Source organism: Lissotriton helveticus, chromosome 7, assembly GCF_964261635.1.
Source record: "Lissotriton helveticus chromosome 7, aLisHel1.1, whole genome shotgun sequence".
Lineage (NCBI taxonomy): Eukaryota > Metazoa > Chordata > Amphibia > Caudata > Salamandridae > Lissotriton > Lissotriton helveticus.
In genome coordinates, this window is record NC_136068.1 from 591,207,109 (window position 1) to 591,225,085 (window position 17,977).

General features: G+C 45.5%; 1 protein-coding gene across 1 annotated transcript in view; it reads left to right on the top strand.

The window, feature by feature from the left end:
* SLC34A1 (solute carrier family 34 member 1) overlaps positions 1-16,477 on the top strand; it is a 165,622-nt gene extending 149,145 nt beyond the window's left edge. Inside the window, exons 13-14 of the mRNA XM_078652750.1 lie at positions 5,055-5,179; positions 11,409-16,477. Of these exons, the coding sequence (XP_078508876.1) occupies positions 5,055-5,179; positions 11,409-11,999 (716 nt within the window). The 3' untranslated portion in view covers positions 12,000-16,477. The remainder of the gene's footprint in view (positions 1-5,054; positions 5,180-11,408) is intronic.
* The last annotated feature ends 1,500 nt before the right edge of the window (positions 16,478-17,977 follow it).

Sequence of the window (17,977 nt, forward strand, 5' to 3'; positions counted from 1 at the left end):
TTTTAAATTTTCTGTACATTAAGTCAAATGGACTCTACCTACAGTCTTTATTAATTTTAAAATAATGTTTATATTACCATTGCAGCCCAATCCGATCACAACTGCAATTTACCCCAGGGAAACTCAGCAACTCAACCTTACATTAGGCCCCTATAAAATGTAAATTATGCTGGATTAATTTGTGCAATTTCGGGAATTTCGTATTACGTGAAATTCCTGAAATTACATAATTTCTCACAATTATGCCAGTTTGTGGCAAATTAACTGTGCCAGAGCATGGGACCAACACAAATAACCCGAATTTCTGCAGCTTTTCTGCATTGCAATTGTGTTCTTTGTACTATTTTTAGTATTCAATTTGTCCATGCATCAAAAAATGACGTGAGAAGACATTTTGCTCTAAAATAAAGCGCTAAATGACGGATTTGTATTTTGCATAATTATATTCAATTTTGCATAATATTCCCAGACTTTCACATAACATGAAAGCAAATTATGTAAATGTCGCACACCTCTATCTTGCATATGTGAAGCTCAAACCAACCCAAGGGCAGCTCAAACTTAACCCATTTACAACTTAACATAGCTCATCTACATTGTAACGAAGCTTGCCTGAAGATCAGCTTTGCTAACCATCTGCACCTCCGTACTCCTGTGTCACATTACTTTCTACACCTGCAGCAAAACCTAATGCATGTGCAGCTCAGCCTTACCCACAATTAGATCATACTAAATACTATTGTGTTAATACATTAACTAAACTTGCCTTAAGTTTAAATTGATGAATCTCAAAGCAACCCATCTTCAAATCCACCTAGTTCATCTATGCTTAGCGTACCTATCTGTAGTCTGGTTGTAAGACACAATATCAATAACAAAAATATCACCTTACATATGCACAGTGGCCTAAATGTCAGCCTTACGCAGCAAAGGGCTCTGCCTGACTGCTCCAGGTGACCGAAATCAGATGAGCACTCAGAGGTCCCCCAGCAGTGGTGGCTTGGGGCCCATCAATATGGTTGGCAAAAGCACACCAAGAAGCTCTCCTAGGGCACATGTTACATGTTGTCTGGGAGTCCCAATCATGGGTTGTCTAAATGTGATTCATGCTGGAGTTTCGGAGACATCCCAGTTCCTATGAGCTGTCCAGTGGAGTTGCGGAGAGTCCAACTCAGTCCATGTCTCATCACAGATACTGTTTCCAGTCCAGTCCTGGGCTTCCAACCTACAAAACACAGCTCTCAGGTGTGTCAGTCTAACTAGCTCAATGGAAACAATCCATGACTACCACATGCAGAATGCACCGAGTATCCATCTGAAAACCTAGGGCTGCAAACAAAGTCCATGGAATCAGATGGTCTCCACAATGGGTCGATTGCTCACTGGTGTGGAGAGGAGGTTAAAACACAAACAATTCGGCATCCATCCTCTTTAGGATTCAAGGGAAGTCAGAAGAGCCTTCAGAGGGATAGCCCATGTATGGGTGGGTGACCCTCGAGGCTACAGACTGAAGGGCTCAGGGTGGTGAAAATATCAGGGGAGACAGGATGCTATGGGGGAGGGGTGGTCAGTGTGGTTGAGTAAGACAGCTAGTGCTGGGTGGGAGATAGTGACAAGACGCGGAATGTGATTGGAGATTTTAAAAGAGTAATATCCAGCTAGGCTTTAGAAACATGCTCTAATATTGAAAAAACCCTTTTACCAGTCTTTGAAAGTGCTCGTGGGGTTCTAACACCTGCACTAACCACAGACAGGGGCCCTAGCTTGTTAATATTAGAGAAAATAACCCCCAAAACAGCCAGCTGTCCGTGATCACGATATGTAACCCTTGCCAGTGTTCTGGCCATGCTGAACAGCATTGGGACGCTGTGCAAAATGGTTTTTTTTAAAAGAACAAAAAGCCTTTGTAGGCACACTCACCAAGCATGCATGTGCCTTGAAAAGGACAGACCACTTTTTTTTCTTTTTATTTGCTGATCCAAGTTAGATCAGTCACTAAAAAAACAAGCATTGGCATAGCCAATAGGTATCGCCTTTGGGACCTTATAAGTGTTATTAGCCATGCAACACTTGATATTGTTGCAACAAGGATATTGTCCTGGATAGCTAAACACTTATAAGGTCCCAAAGGCGAGACCTATTGACTATGCCAATGCTTGTTTTGAGAATAGGTCCAGTCTGCTTTGCACTGGACACGCTTGAAAGATAGCTTGTGTCTACTTTTTCAGGAGGCGAGCTTGGAGGGGTGCCTGTATAGCTGCCAAGGTTTTAGATTGCTATGTGTGACATTTTCATAATTACAGTGTGAATATGAGTGACATTTCAACGACTATGAGTGACTTTTTGGCGAGCAACATCAAGCAATAAAGACGAGGGAAACTTATAAGTAAAAGCAATTACCCCCATCTCAGCAATGAGAAACTCCAAGAAGAGTTACATCATATGCTACCTGCAGCATTATTCCAAAAGAAAATAAGCTCATCAAACAAATTAGCTGACCGAGCGGTCCGCCTCAGTCCAGTGAGCCGCCCACTACCTGCTGAGCCCTGTGGGCGGCAGTCACCATCAAAACAGCTGCAGCCTGTTCCTACAAGCTCTACTTTGTGACGTTAGGCATGGTAAGAAGTTACATTGACAGGCACCACAGTGGCTCTCCCATTCACCCGACCCCAAAAGAGTTAGTGGATGCGACTACTAACATAGCCTAAAACTATCAGTGAGCAGTTCCCCTCTGTAATGGGGCACGCAGGCGGCAGCTCAGAAGATGAGCAAGACTCTCACCGTGCATGCTGCTGAACTCACATTTTTATAGCATAATTAATAACACTTCCTCGTCATGTTAAGCAGCGGAAATAACACCGCGCTTTAAAGTGAAACTGTAGTACACCTTTACACACAGTTCACTAGTGTGGTTCATTGGAATATACCAATGCGCCGGTGATCATGACAGACGTGTATGTAAGACAAAATTACACAAACATAAAGGTTACGTGGCGGGGGGAGTGGGATTATACCTGCTCACGTATACAATACCATCATACAAATATGCAAAGTGATCGCCGCTGATGGTGTCTGATCTAACGCCCTCTTTCACTCTCTAAGCCATATTTATACATGCAGGATTAGAAATGTAGGCCTAGGAGATTTATACCGCAGCCTGCCAACCTGCTTCTTGACCCAGACATCTGAATTGCTAAACTGATAGCCAGAAATTGAAACCCGCTGGAAGCTGACCTCTGCCTGATCTCGGCTTCATGTAGACTTTGCAGTATGGATGTTATTAGCTTTTAAATTGCCTGAAGTTTATTACTTTTTTTCTCAGGCTGTTTTGTTGCCTGTGAAAGATAGAACTGACTCACAGGGACTCGACTAGAAAATTGTGTGTGATGTGAAGCAGGCCTCCTCTCATAAAAATCCACAGTTTATTTTTGTGGCCATGATGGCGATGTATTCGCACAAACACTTTCAGCAAAAGTTAAAGCACTTTTGGCGTTTCACAGCCTGCCAGACACACACAGCGTTCCGCTTGCGCGAGCGAGCAGGGGCACCATCTGTTTGCAAGATAATTACAAACAGATGTCGCCAAAGCTCACTCCCGCAAGGGAAACGCCAAATGTGCACAAGTTGCAATTGCACGTTTTTGGGCAAAAAAGTAGATCGATTCCAAGAGGACCCCTCCTAAGCAGCGCATGCGGGCTGCGTAGGCGAGACCTAAAAAAATTGTGTGGATGGGGGAAAGCAACACGGGGTAGGGGACAAGTGGACAGAAGTACAGACGGCTGGGAAAGTAACAAGAGGGCGGGGCAGCAAAGCCACACGGGGTGCGGGTTGGGAGGAGGCATACGTAAGGCATGGATCGGGAAAGAAAATAGAGGTTCCAGTTGGGGGAGCAATTGGAGAAAGAGGAATCAGACGAGAGAGCGCAATGTGGAGCAGGTCGGAGAGGATCATGGGTGAAAAAACTATGTAGTGGGAAAAAGCACATGAGGGCAGTGGGAATAAGCACATGAGGGCAGGGGAGCTGCACACGGGCAGAGGACGAGCAACACAAGCAAGTGCGGTGGAGGAGGAGAAGTATACGAGGGGGACAACTGAAAAACATACGCAGTCTCTTAGAGTGCTTAAACAAAAGAAAAAAAAGTGCAGCCTGAAAAGGGAGCAGTGGAAGGACACAAGTAATACGTCCATGCTCTAGGCGAGGAACAAGAACAGGAAGAGGAATCCCACACATGCTAACGAATAAGAAGCAAGAAAATAAGAGTGACAATGAAGCCAACCAAAGGTAAGTAATGGGCAAGCTCTAAGGCTACTGTAAATTAACAATAATCTTGCAAAAGAAAGCAGTGCATGCACTGTCTAGTAGGCTAAACATAGAGTATACTTGCACACTTGGCACTGAAGGTGAGACATTCTGAACAAGGAGGCAAAGCATAGTCTTAGTATCGCAGTTGGCGTCCCATGAACATGCACCTCATTCCATGCCTCTGGTGTGTCTGCACAAATCTTTACTGACCTGACCGTCAGCATCTACCTTCTTTGGCCTGAGGAAATTTCCAAACGTTTTTTCTTCTATAACACACATTTCTTCTCTGCCGAGAAATTACCTACAAAACATGTAATTCAGTCTTTGCAAATTAAATATTTAGAAATGCAAGCTCTAAATGGCACTCTACATTTTAATCCCATGTTTGAACTTCAACACCTCTTTCGCCAATCCTCTTGTCCCCTTTTACACCTTAGTCCAGTTGTGGCTCTCACAGTATGATCCTGTCTTGCTGTTTCTATCACTCAGTAACCTCCACCCCCTATCATTGTGCTCTCTTACAGTTGTATTCGTTTTTTCCTCTATCTCGCTCTCTCTCTAATTTGCTCTTCCATTTCAATCTTAAATTCACTCTCCCCCTTTCTACATCATATGTACTCTTACATCAGACTTGAGCTCCTGCTGTAGTTGATTCCTTCCCTTCTTCCCTCTCTTCCCCAGCCCTCCTTCGCCTTTATTGCTCTCTCACACTCTCTTCTCATTAAGAATTTCCTGTGTTTCCTTTTTCCAGGCATTGGTGTAATCAGCATTGAGAGAGCTTACCCGTTAACATTGGGCTCCAACATTGGGACCACCACCACAGCGATCTTAGCTGCCCTGGCCAGCCCTGGAGACAAGTTGGCAAGCGCTTTCCAGGTAATTCACTCTGATCTGGTGTCAGGGATCTGTGGGACGCACGGGTGGGCCCTGGAGGAATGAACCATGAGCTTGCTCAGTAATAGCCCAAAGAAGGGCCTGGTTGGTCCTTCTGGACACTGGGACGTTTTGCAGCAGGCCTGTGCTTAAGAGCAGATGGCAGAACTTGGGTTTGAGACATGAACTCAGATCATCCTGAGGACGGTAGCAGGCCCGTAGGCCTGGGAACCAGTCAGCATCATGTCAGACTGGCTCGTATGGCAGACAAGTGGGGCTTTGGCAGTCAGCCTGCTGTCTCGCTGGTACATTGAAAAGACCAGTAGTTTGGGATTGCTGTCAAGCTAGTGCCTTTGGGTTGGGTCCACCCTGTGCTGCAAAGGTCTGCGATACACCTCTGATGTGCATGTAAATGTATGGTATTGTTAAAGGACTTGTATAGTGCAATTTGTGCACGGGGGCACTTGGCGCTAAAAAGGAGACATGTGAAACAATATCAGGGCTAAGAAAGGGCCCATACACATTTATTTTAAGGGTTCTTCTAAGCCAAGTGATCTGCAGTAGACGTGAATTCCACAGTGCTGCTGTAAGAAGGTAAGTCGCTATGCGCCTTAGGCACTCTTTCCTTAAGCATATGATTATGAAGCCCCAAAAAGCAACCACACCCTGTAAAACACAGTGAATCAATTTTTGGGACAGAAACAAAGATGCAAAGTACCTTGAATTGGAACCTGTAGCTGGCCAGCAGCCATGCTTGCAATGAGCTGAGAATTAGTGCTTAATTTGAACTGGTGGTTGCAGGTGGGGCCCAGCAGAACTCGTTTTTGGGGCCCGGACCTATTTTTCCTCATCAGACTTTGACCCAGAGCAACAGAGGGAGAAACACACAAGGGGAATGAAGTAGAAAGACGGAAAAACCTTGGCAAAGGAAGAAAGCAGGGCCCTGCAAAAGTGAGACAAAGGGGTAAGGAGTGTCTGGTGGTGGATTAAAGAGGCACAATGTGGATCAAGACTGCACATCTTTGGTACTCAGCACCCAGACCTTCAACAGAGCTGGAAGCAGGTTTATCAATCAATCAATGAGAGGTTTATAGAGCGCACTACTCATCTGTGAGGGTTTCAAGGCGCTGGGGGTGGGGGAGGGGGCAGTTCCGGATCAGTTGAAGAGCCAGGTCTTGATGTCCTTCCTGAATGTGTGTAGGGTCGGGCGCGTCTGATGTTCACAGGGAGCTCGTTCCAGGTGTTTTGCTGCGATGTAGGAAAAGTATCTACCGCCTGTTCTGTTTCTGCGGATGTGGGGGACCTCTGCCAGGTCAAAGCCGGCAGAGCGGAGGATCCTCTTGGGTACATGGAAGGATACTCTCCGTTGAGGTTTTTGGGTCCGATGTAGTTGTTGTTGTTGAGGGATTTGTAGGCGTGGGTGAGGAGTTTGAAGTTGACCCTCTTCTCGACGGTGAGCCAGTGGAGTTCTCGTAGGTATTGGGTCATGTGTTTTTGATACAATGGCCCAAAGTCGAGTCTAGCCACGGTGTGCTGAATGGTCTGACGTCTGTGCAGAAGAGTTCTGTTGATTCTGGCGTATAGGGCGTTTCCGTCATTCAGTCTGCTGGTTATGAGTGCTTGGGTGACGGTCTTTCTGCCGTTGGGGGGTATCCATTTGAAGGTCTTGCGAAGGATGCGCAGGCAGTTGAAACTGGTGAAAGCGACAGCGATGATCTGGCAGGTCATGGAGAGGGAGGAGTCAAGGATGATGCTGAGGTTTCATGCGTGGTCTGTAGGGGTGGGTGGGTTCCCGAGGGGAGAGGGCCACCAGCTGTTGTCCCAGGCAGAGGTACAGGGTCCCAGTATGAGGACCTCGGTCTTCTCTGAGTTGAGCTTCACTGAGACGAGTTTATGAGCAAAACTTCAGGCCACAGCACTTATTCTTTTACAAATTAGGCACATACTGTTGCTTGCCCATTCGATCAGCAACGCTGCAGCATTCCACCTTCTTTCAAGAGAATGATACTCTAGATGGTCTGAATAAATGCTGTTAGCATAATCAATATTATATTCTCCCCTAATACAAGGCTCAATTGTGTCTTGTTTGAAAAGGTTTTTAAAAACTACCAGAGAAGTTGTCATGCATAAACCTGATTTATGACAGCAAATATCTAGAGATCAAGAGACTGCTCAACATCAGTCAAAACCCCTAGATGCCTAGGCTGAGAAACTTGGGACAAATCTGGGCTTAAAGCATGAGGCCAGATATCCTTAGGCCAAGCTGCAAGTCCCCACCAAAAATCCCTCATCAGTTTTTGATGCATTCAGTTTTATCTTATTTCTAGCCATACAGTCAAAATGGGTCAGGAGAGAGGTGAGAAAATGCTCTCTTGATACTGCTGAGGCAGGATGGCGCTTGAGCAGGAGTTGGATGTTGTCAGAGTTGTTACAGAAACAAATACCAGACAAGCAAATCAAGCGCATCAAGGGAAGAAGATGCACATTACGAAAAGCTTGAGACCTAAAGAGGGCAGAAGGAACTAATTGGTTCCAGAAACAGAGAAAGGAAGGCATCCTCTTTCTTGAGAGCCATGTGACTGTCTGTCCACGGGGTTAGACCAAAAACATTAGGCTCAACTTTCTGACACTTCTGACATCATCCTCCCTTCTCAAATCATCCAGAACAGAAACAATACCTGATCCCAGTGAACAAAAGCCGGCATATGGTGGACTAATGATCTTGACATGCTCAAGGCGTGTTCTGCAGGACTCTAGCTGGATACGGTAAACTTTTAAGCAAGCTGATTGGTTGACATGTTTGTTGGATCAGCCTGGGGTTCCTCCAATAACTTTCTTAAACGAAGATGCAACCACTGTTGACTGCAGAGTGAAGTGGATACATTCTCTAAGGGATGTAAGAATATTGTGGATGTTGCTATAATCCTACAAGAATATCCTGTCCAGAATATCGACAATCAAATAAAATCAAGGTAAGTACACATAGGTAATTATGATGTAATATTCTTGACTCCTTTCTACATACCTTGAAAATATAAAGTTTTGAGGTACATATAGGACGAGTTAAGTTCGCAAACCTATACATTGACAATATTATAGTTTTCAGTAGTCCAGCTATGATATTTTTGTGGGACAATATTGCATCCACAATGTTCTGGTATCACACCTCTCTAGTAAGAGATACTATCAAAGGTGCAGAGTACAAAGTGTGATCCTAGAAGTGAGGCAGATGTTGCAGGTATATCGTGTATACATTCTATCTTTCACAGCAGCATCAAACTGCCTTTGGGACACTGTGGCAAAAGATCAGATAGTGAAGAACGGTGCTGTAGTAGATATTAAACTAGACTCAAGGCACAGTGGATGGAGTATGTCTGAGTTTTTCAGTTGATATCTGAGTAGTTTTACCCTAAAATCAATAAAGAACAAGTTCAGAAAAGAGCCACAAAGCGGTAAACCCTGGCTTTTTTTGGCAAGGAAAAACTAGTGATTCAATCACTGAAGAATAGATTTTTGAATTATGAATTAAATTGTTATATCGTCTCAAGAATCACATATATCATTCTTGGTATCAGAGTGTAAGGTTGTCTCCAGATTCTTTAAAAAACATAATGTTATATGTATCTCTCATTATACTAGGAGTATACCATTTATTGCCAATTAATTTTTTTAAGGGGTGGCAGTTGTCAAGTGCATTCACGAAACAGATTCTTTAATAGAAACAAGTCTATACAAATAACTGACAACCCTTTTTGCCATTTTGCCTCGCCGGTCAGAGAATCGCAATTCTGTAATGATCACCAAGTTTCTTTTACTTGCTTCAATATAATCAAAGCCTTCATCTGTGTTCTTGTTAACAGAGCGGGGAGTTACTAGGGCACATTCCAGGATCTGTAGTTTAGTAGGTGCTGGGGCAGGAATAGGTGACAATGGGGCCATACACAGTAGCACAGGTCTTGAGCAAGTTGGGAAATAAATGTAATTGTGAGTCAGCTTACCCCAGAAAAATTCTGTGATGGCTCGGGAGTATATCCCCTAAGCACAGACGGCCTGTGGTTGTACTGATCTCAGTTCTAGGACACTAGGCAGGTTGACGTAGCCAATCCTAGCACGGATAGACTTGCGATTGTTTCGATCTATCGCCTTTCCAGCACGTGTGCTGCTTGCATCCGGAGTGTGGAACTGCTCTTGCAATGGTGTGTCATCAGCCCTGGGAACTGGGAAAGTCATTATGAAGATGCTAATGTAGGACTCCACCTATAATGTACACCTCGCTCGGCTTTTGTCAAAGTTTAGGAATACATTGTAGAAATCAGCACGAACAGTTACCAGTAAGAATGTGATAAAGGTTAACACCGAATTAAAACAAACTAATATAAAACTAAGTCAAAGCTTTTGGAAATCAGTGAGAATAAATTCTGGGCACCGTGAACTTAAACCCTGTAAACCGCGACTTTCAATGCAAACAGCGCTGCAACCATCAAGGTATCTCGGGAGTGTGCATCGGTTACAACCTTGTGTCAGGGTAGCTGTGCCTCAGGCAAGCCTCATATAAAGCATGAGTAGTCCAGCATCAGCGAGTCTCACTGCTGTGTGTTAGAAAGAGGACATAATATTTTGTTGGGATGCATCATGGAGCAAGTTCAGGACCCCTTTTCACAAGCCTACACTTACCTTTGTCCATTGAGATATATTTTCTCACTATCAGGATTCAACCCCTTTTGTGATTGTTTTTCTATGTAATGACTGTTCCAAAACATTTAAGTGGCATCAACATGCAGTTGTAATATTATCCCTGGAAAGGTCAGGCCATATTGACTCAGGCTCAGCTGCGGAAAGACATTTGACTATTTCATGACATAGCATCCATCTACCTACATCGACGTAACACAAAATCATGGTTCCCCTGTAGAATTTGATGAGGGGTCCCTGGGTCTGACACAACTTAGAGATATTCATTGCCATTTGTTTGATAGGAGGCCCCCTTGAAGCGTTGGGGGCCCTTTGGAGGGTTGTGGACCCCCTTACTCCACAGGGGATTGCGTTACACACTTGCTTACAAATGAGGAAGTTCTGATCACAGGCCACAAATACTGAAGTAGAATCCTGCAGACACACAGCCCTTCCTAGATCAATATCCCTTTACCATGAAAGAAGCTTAAGGCCATCCCGCACGCTGGGTTAAAGGTCGCTCTAGTGTGGAAAGGACCACAGTTGTACAAAGAGGATTGGACCAGCTTATGCTTCTTATAATGTTCAGAGTGGTTGAATATTGCTCGCTGATGCACTGTTTACAAAAAGCCAGCTTGAACCTCATAAATTAGTCACGACAGATCAACCCGTTGGGAAAGTGGCTTAGAGAGGATTTAAAGACTACAAATCAGCTGGGATATCGGTCAATATGAGGTGCGTGCATGATCTTTCTGATAATTATGAGGACTGGGGGTGGAGGGGAGCAAGATGTAGGGAGAGGCAGAGAAAGTGCATTCAAAAAGTATTCATTTATTTTCAGTGCTTTGCATAGCAACAACACATACCGCATAACCAATGCTGATTTGAAATCGATCTGCACTTGTATCGCCTCAAAATTTACCACCACTACATCTTCAGGGGGGAGAAATTGATGGCGAGAGCTCTGAGACTGCGAAGAACGAGAAGAGGGAGGGAGGGTGGAAAGAGAGAGACAGAGCAAGAAGTGGAAACAGGGCTGGTTTGAGCATTTTTGTCAGTGCTGCTTCTGATTCCCCGGTTGGCCCTGAGGGGGAGACTGAAGGGTAGGCTGAAATAGGAAGAAGGAGCATTGGGTGTGGAGAATGAAGTCCAGATGGCAAGAGAAGGGGGGGGGGAACAGCAGAAGGACAGAGGGGGTGAAAATATGTCAAGTTTGGTGTGTGGGAATAAAGGCAGAGCTGGGGGAAATAAAGTCAAAAGTGCCGAGCATGGAGGGGCATGGAGTGTGAGCTGGAGGAGGAAGCAAGGGAAAGAAGGAAGGCAAGGAGGGAGAAGGGGACACAGAGAGATATCAGTCAAAAAGATCTGCAAACTGTGGCATTCTTTAGAGTAGTTCTCTATTAATACCATGGTGTTTTTGTTGTTACCTGAAACTCTTCCCTAATCATAGTGTGCTTCAGAACTGATCTACATGCTCCTCTCATGGCTGGCATGTTGGGGCGCGGGGTGGTCTGTTACTCAGTTTGCTCATTGACTCATGCACTCACATTTCTCCCTACAGATCGCTTTGTGCCACTTCTTCTTCAACATCTCTGGGATCCTGCTACTGTACCCTCTGCCCTTCACACGCCTGCCCATCCGAATGGCCAAGACCTTGGGCCAGCGAACCGCCAAGTATCGCTGGTTCGCCGTCCTCTACCTTATTATCTGCTTCCTGCTGCTACCCTCGCTTATCTTTGGCATCTCGATGGCAGGCTGGCAGGTGCTGGTGGGTGTTGGGGCACCATTCATGGGCCTCCTCTTCTTCATCGGGCTGGTGAATTTCCTGCAAAGCCACAGCCCAGGCCGCTTGCCCCGTCGCCTTCAGACCTGGGAATTTCTGCCACTGTGGATGCACTCGCTCCAGCCCATGGACCGCTTGATCACTAGCGCCACCTTGTGCTGCACTGACCACTGCGTCTGCTCTGAGAAGCGTGAGGATGATGATGACGATGATGACTCTATCTTCCACCCAGAGAAATCCCCCCAGACCAAATCCAAGATGGCCTTTGACAACCCTGCCATCACCTATACAGAGGAGCTGCATCTGCCCCTTCCAATACCCTCCCCTCGTATGGGCAACATAGGCATGCATAGCGCCACCCAGCTGTAAGGAACGATTATGTAATTCTTGTCCCTCTGGTCCTTAAGACAAGCACATGCCAGCCATCCTGGACTCCGTTGGCAAAGGTTGTGGACCAGAGAGGACACGCACTTATGCAAATATCAACTGTTTTAAAACTATATACTTTAGGTTTTTTGTGCTAAATGATGAGTGGCACCTCACCCCATGTCATCATGGACTTTTTCCCAGTCCTGGGCTTTCAACAAAAAAAACTATTGCTATCAAGTGAGACCATCTGGTGAGATCAATGAAACCAAAATAGGACTCAGAAGGCATTAGGTTGTCACATAAAAACCCAGGACTGGAAACAATGCCTGCGATGAGAGGGAGTCAGGGGGTCACATATTTTCTGTGTAGGCCACTGTAATTGTTCCTTGTATAGCATTTAATAAGCTCATTTGTGGTGCTTCCCCATGGCAGGCAGTCTGCCGCTTTCTATGTGTGAAATTCATGTTTTTCTTATATCATGCACGTTCTGTTGCATGTTCCAGGGTTACTCTGCTATAGTGCTTTATTTCACCCCATGGGCACCACAAGGACTGTGTGTGTGTGTTCGTGTCAGTGTTACTCTGTCCATTTTTTTGGTCATGTTGACTTCTCTCTGTACTGTGTGTGGCCTCCATTGGATGGCACTGTGTGCAGGTGTGTCTGAGAGATAGAGTGTTGGTGTCTCCCTGTGCTGGGTCTGTGCACCGTATATCAGTCTTTTCTGGTAAATTCAGGTTATCCCCCCGAGACAAAGCATGCTATGAGTGAAGACTGGCACATAGCAAAAACGATATCGCTGCTGATCCCAGGCAGAAGCCTGCAAGCGTGCTCTGTTGGCCAGTGATCTAAACCAGAATTATGGGCCATGGCAGAATGAGATGAGGGGCCTCTGAGTCTCCCATATCTCACAGATATTCATTGATCATGGCCCGATTGGGGGCACCCTGAAGGGGTGGGGGCCTCTGAAGGGGCTTGATTTACGACCCTGCTGTCTGCGTAAACTAAAGTCAACAGTGAGTGAGAGATAATTCATCAAGGGAGATTGAAGGGAAACCAGACCAGAGTCCTGTGAGGTAGAACAAGGTTGTTTTCTTTGGAAACCTAAGGAGCGAAACAGGTGCTCAGAGAGTGTGGAAGTCAGCCCACCACCGAGGGTCAAAAGAGTGTCCTCTATGTAGAACTATTTTAAAAAGAGGCATCTCTTCAAGAAACCAGAGCAGGAGGACTAGCCCAAATGCAACCCTTGTGGAATCGGGGAGGCACCTCCTCTACGAAGGCCTATTCTTTTCCCCGGGGTTTCTGCACAGCGACCAAGTTAAAGTGAATTTTTGCAGCCTCTTGCCGAATTCTACAAAGGTGGCAATGCATCAAGTTATGCGACTCCATTGAGGACATGAAGGTAGATTGAGAGTCCACTAAGAGTGGACAGTGTGGAGCATTGTAGAAGAATTGTTGTGGCCCTTAATGCTGAAACTATGCTACTCTAAGAGGCATCCTTGTCCTTCATCCGTTCTATTCACAGGGGCAGCCGGGGGCTTGCCCAGTCTCCATTTGCTCTTACCCTGCGGACAGCCTGACATGGACATCAATTCAGCCAAATTCTTGGAGTAGTGGAGGTGACATCATACAGCATTTTAAACTTACATGAAATCAGAAGGTTGATCCTCTTGTCCATAACAACTTCTGAATGGCCTCATACTTGAGGGGCTAGGGTAAGGGCAAAGAGTGGAGGTTACAGAGAACTAACATGTCTAAGATCATTGATATGTTTCTGTACCTAGCTCTGCATCCTTTGTCCATTAGCAGCGGGGAGTGCCTCCCCCCACCCCCGCCAGCTGCCTCAAAATGGCAGGAAAGGAAAATGAAAATGAAAATGATAATAAACACATTTTATTATTGTTTTATTTTCCCTTTCCTGTTAAAGTCTATGGGGGCGGGACCACAGGGAATGACAGGCTGCAAGAGGACTGTTGGGCGCTGTTGTCAGTGCGCATGATGGCAAACTGTCATATGCACTGAAGCTGTCTCAACCTGAGCTGTGTTGCAGGGTTGGAGAGAGGAGGCACAGGCTCCCAGTCTCACTGGGAGCACCGATTCAGAGTGCTCAGGCCAACCCTGACGTTGTTCTCATAACATTAGAGCATTATCAGGATTGGCCGCAGTGGAGTCTGGGAGCCTGTGCCTGTGAGAAGCGGAGCAGAAGAGCGTGACGCAGCCAGCTGCAGGTATGTTTTAAAAACATGTTGTTCCCCCGACCCCTGCATCGCCACTCTTCCACAACACCAGCCGCTACTGTTATCCAGAGGCCAGAGGTAGCAAGGGCTCTCTGAGCATTATTAAAAGGGCAAGCCAGGCATTACAGCTGGTTTCTATCCTTAGTTTGTAGGAGTGGTCAAGCTCTTGCTTCGCCCCTCAGGGGGCAGACTGTAGTACATTAGGAATGCCGAAACCAAGAGAGGAGGGACTGGGGCTTTTATAAGGTCCAGGACACTGACCCATGCAGATGTGAAAACAAAGAATGTACTGTTCCTAAGTGGGAAGCTAGGTCTAGCAGGTCCTAGGCGGAGGGAAGGGCTACTTTTAGGAGCATTAATCCTCAAACACCCGAGAGGTGTCATGCTTCATCATCGGGCAGCTCCTCGTTGGGCCGGCACTGCAATGCCCAACAGGCCCCTCGAGGGGGCTCTTTGCCGGAGATCTTCTCTTTTTAGCCAATGTATGTTGCATGGGTGAGTAGTGAAGTGTGGGTACAATGGGTGAAGGAGAAGTGTATTAAAAATGACTAAAATGGATACAAACATGAAATTAAATTTTAATACTTGGGTCCCTTTGCCAAGAATAAAAACGTGATTTGAGCGTAGAATAGATATAATGGTCTATTTAGCTACAAAAAATGCAGATAAAGAGGTCAGCATGTTTCATGCATGTTACAGTCCTTAGTGGATCATGGCATTTCATCAGGACAAGGATGACCTAATTCTATTTTTCACAGGGATGTGGGAAAGTAGAGAATGTGTGCACCATACACTGTGAATTGTATGCAAAGAATGAAGACATTAAAAGTTTGTCCTGTATACTTTACATAGACATGGGGAACGTCTCTTGGGGGTAGACCCGTAAATATGGTAAGTGGCGACCACAATTGGACCGGACAGAGAGTACGCTGCAGGGTGTATTGTCACTGCGTGCTGATGCTCGAAGCAGCTATGGACCTACATGAGGCCGTGCCGGTGCCGGAGTACATTAGGAATGCTCCCTTGAAGAGCACTAACTGCTCCCCTCTAGGGAGCTGCCTGGCAGTGTTCAAATACTGCTTCATCCTCTTCTTTACCTACTTTCGAGCATGGTGCAATGTTCAGGGAATTTCTCATCTCCTTCTCAATCTGTCATAGGTTATCCTAGGGCAATATTCAGGTGCTTTATAACCCCAGGTCTGACCCTCATTGGTAAGGCTGGGACCGTATTCAGGTATTTTCTAGTTTACTCCCCTCACCATTCTATTGGCTAGCCTGGGGCAATCTGGAGATGCTTTATTAGCTCAGGTACCCCAATAGTTACACCTGCAAGTATGCACACTCTGTCTGCTTAACTTCTTTTGCTAAATGGGGAAGAAAGCTCAGCACACAGGTCAGAAGATTTTGTAGGGCCCAGGTCTAACTTTTCATACTGGACGCCACATCACACAAACACTTCTTTCTAAGTGTAGAAAATGCGCTCCAGGGGAAAAGAAAACATGGCTGCTCCAGTATCTGGTGGCATCTATTGGTATGGCCATGTTAGCTGCCTCATCATTAGTAAACAGGGCTGACTACCTTCAAAATCTGTATATACAATTCGCAGCAAAAGTGCGTGCCCTGAAAAGTGCTGGGACTGGGGAACTAATGCTCTTCTCTTCCCCTTTAGTTATTGTTTAGGGTTTGCTGTGCTCTCTCAGTGCTCAGCTGATGTATTGTTAGGAATAGATGGTGACCAAAAACCAAGATACACCTCTGAATCAGGAGCCGTTGACCAAAAGGATTCAGAGGAGCATGTAGGAGGCATGCTGGCTCGTGAGACTCAGACATCAGGAATGCTAAGTACTAGCATGGCTGTTGTACGGATAAATAAATGAATGATAACACTACGCAAGGCTCTGAGGAGTGAAGAATCTATGTGCTCTAGAGTATGGGATTTGTTTCCTTCAGAGCAGAATCAGATGGCACCAAGCACCGTGATACTGGGAGACATCTAGCTATGCCACTGTGTCTGAATTAATGGAGTCAGCCACCTGTTCGGCCATTACTGCTCTCACCAAACGGTAGACGCAGTTACATGTAAGACCTGTGCCATTAAAAAGGCAGTTAGGGCAAACGCAGCGCCAGTGACATGCCAGGCTCTTTGCTACACCCTTCTTTGCAATGTGATGGTGAACCTGATGGTGCTCCAGTACTCTGTATGATGTCTATCACAAAGAAAAATAAAGAATTGATTACTCATCACTGTGGAACTGTTATTTACAGCCTTTTAAATGTAAACCTGTTGAGAGCTCGCCTAAACAGATCTTAACTGTTTAGTGTTAACTGTGAGAGGAGTTGCGCAGTGGCCAGAGCAGCTGACTCTGGAGTGCAGGGCTCCTGGTTTGATCCCCAGCTGCAGCTCGTCTCAGCACCATGTGACTCTGGGCAATAGCTCACTTAACCTCCCCGAAGGCCCTCAGCGCCTTAAAACCTTAAGGGGTGATATAATCGTGCTTTATGAAAATTGATTTTTTTTTAACATTTACTGTTGAAGACCTATTGTTGATAATACCAATACTTACAGTGGGCATTGGGCTAACTCATTGCTTACTGATGGTTGGCTTTCGTTTGCTTCCTTTTTAGGTTTCGCCTCCACATCGCTTCGCTGTGCTTGGAAAATTCTATTGGTTTTCATATAAACTCTTTCCTGGCTTCTCATCGGTTCCTGTGTGTGCCACTTACCTTTCCTCCATTTCTATTGGCTGTAACATATTTTCCTGCATTTACCAATGCTTGTTCCTTGTCTGCTTCTCTTATCAGTTTCCTGCCGCCGAAATACTGTTAAAATCCTCTTCGGCTGAACTATATTTTCATAACGGTTTGCCTTTTACTCTTGCAGCATATTTATAAAACAATTTATGGCCCAAAGAGATTAAGTGATTTGCATAAAATCACAGGATGTTGCGCGGCGCCACCGAGACTAGAACCATGATTCCCAGCTCTCGAGTCGGCAGCTCAGGCTGCTGCGCCACATCCTCTCTACTCCCATGTTATCTCTCAGGGAGCTTTTTCCTTCTCCCGTACGATTATTAGATAACAGCTCTTTAATCATTACATAGGCGAAACCAATGCATTACCAATGTTTGTTATTTTATTGGGTTCCTTCTTCTTCTTGTGTTTGTCCCTTCCCTGGAGCATGGTTTCTTTACCAGCCTTTTGATTATATCACTTTTTATCCTTCAAGGGTTCGCATTTAAACAACTCCTTTTTTTTCAGCACTCAATGGAAATGCAAGTTTTCTTGCTCCTTCCCTTTAATGCACCTCTCTCCTTCAAATACCCACCACCTGTGTGTTGCCTGTTGCTCCCTCCACCCCCTTAGCTCATCTGTATCTAATCCCATCCCTCCCTGTCTAAAGTTTTGTGCTTATCATTCTTTTTTATTCTGCCCACCTGAAGCTCCTCTATTGCTCCTCTACACCTCGTTGCTCACCTTCTCGCATTGATTTATTCTTCACCTCACTCCTCCATTGCTCCACCACCGCTACCATGTCAATCTTTTGGAGGACCCCGGCAATTGCTGTTTTTTACTGGGCTGCTCCTTTTACAAAATGTGCTCTTGAGCCATTAAAAGTACTCTTTTTTTTTACTGCTCCCAAGATTGGCGCCTGCCATGATAGAATTTGACATAAAAAAACAGACAAAATGGCAGCCTTCTCATGACGCATAGCAAGATGACGCATGCGTGCAGGAAATCACAATA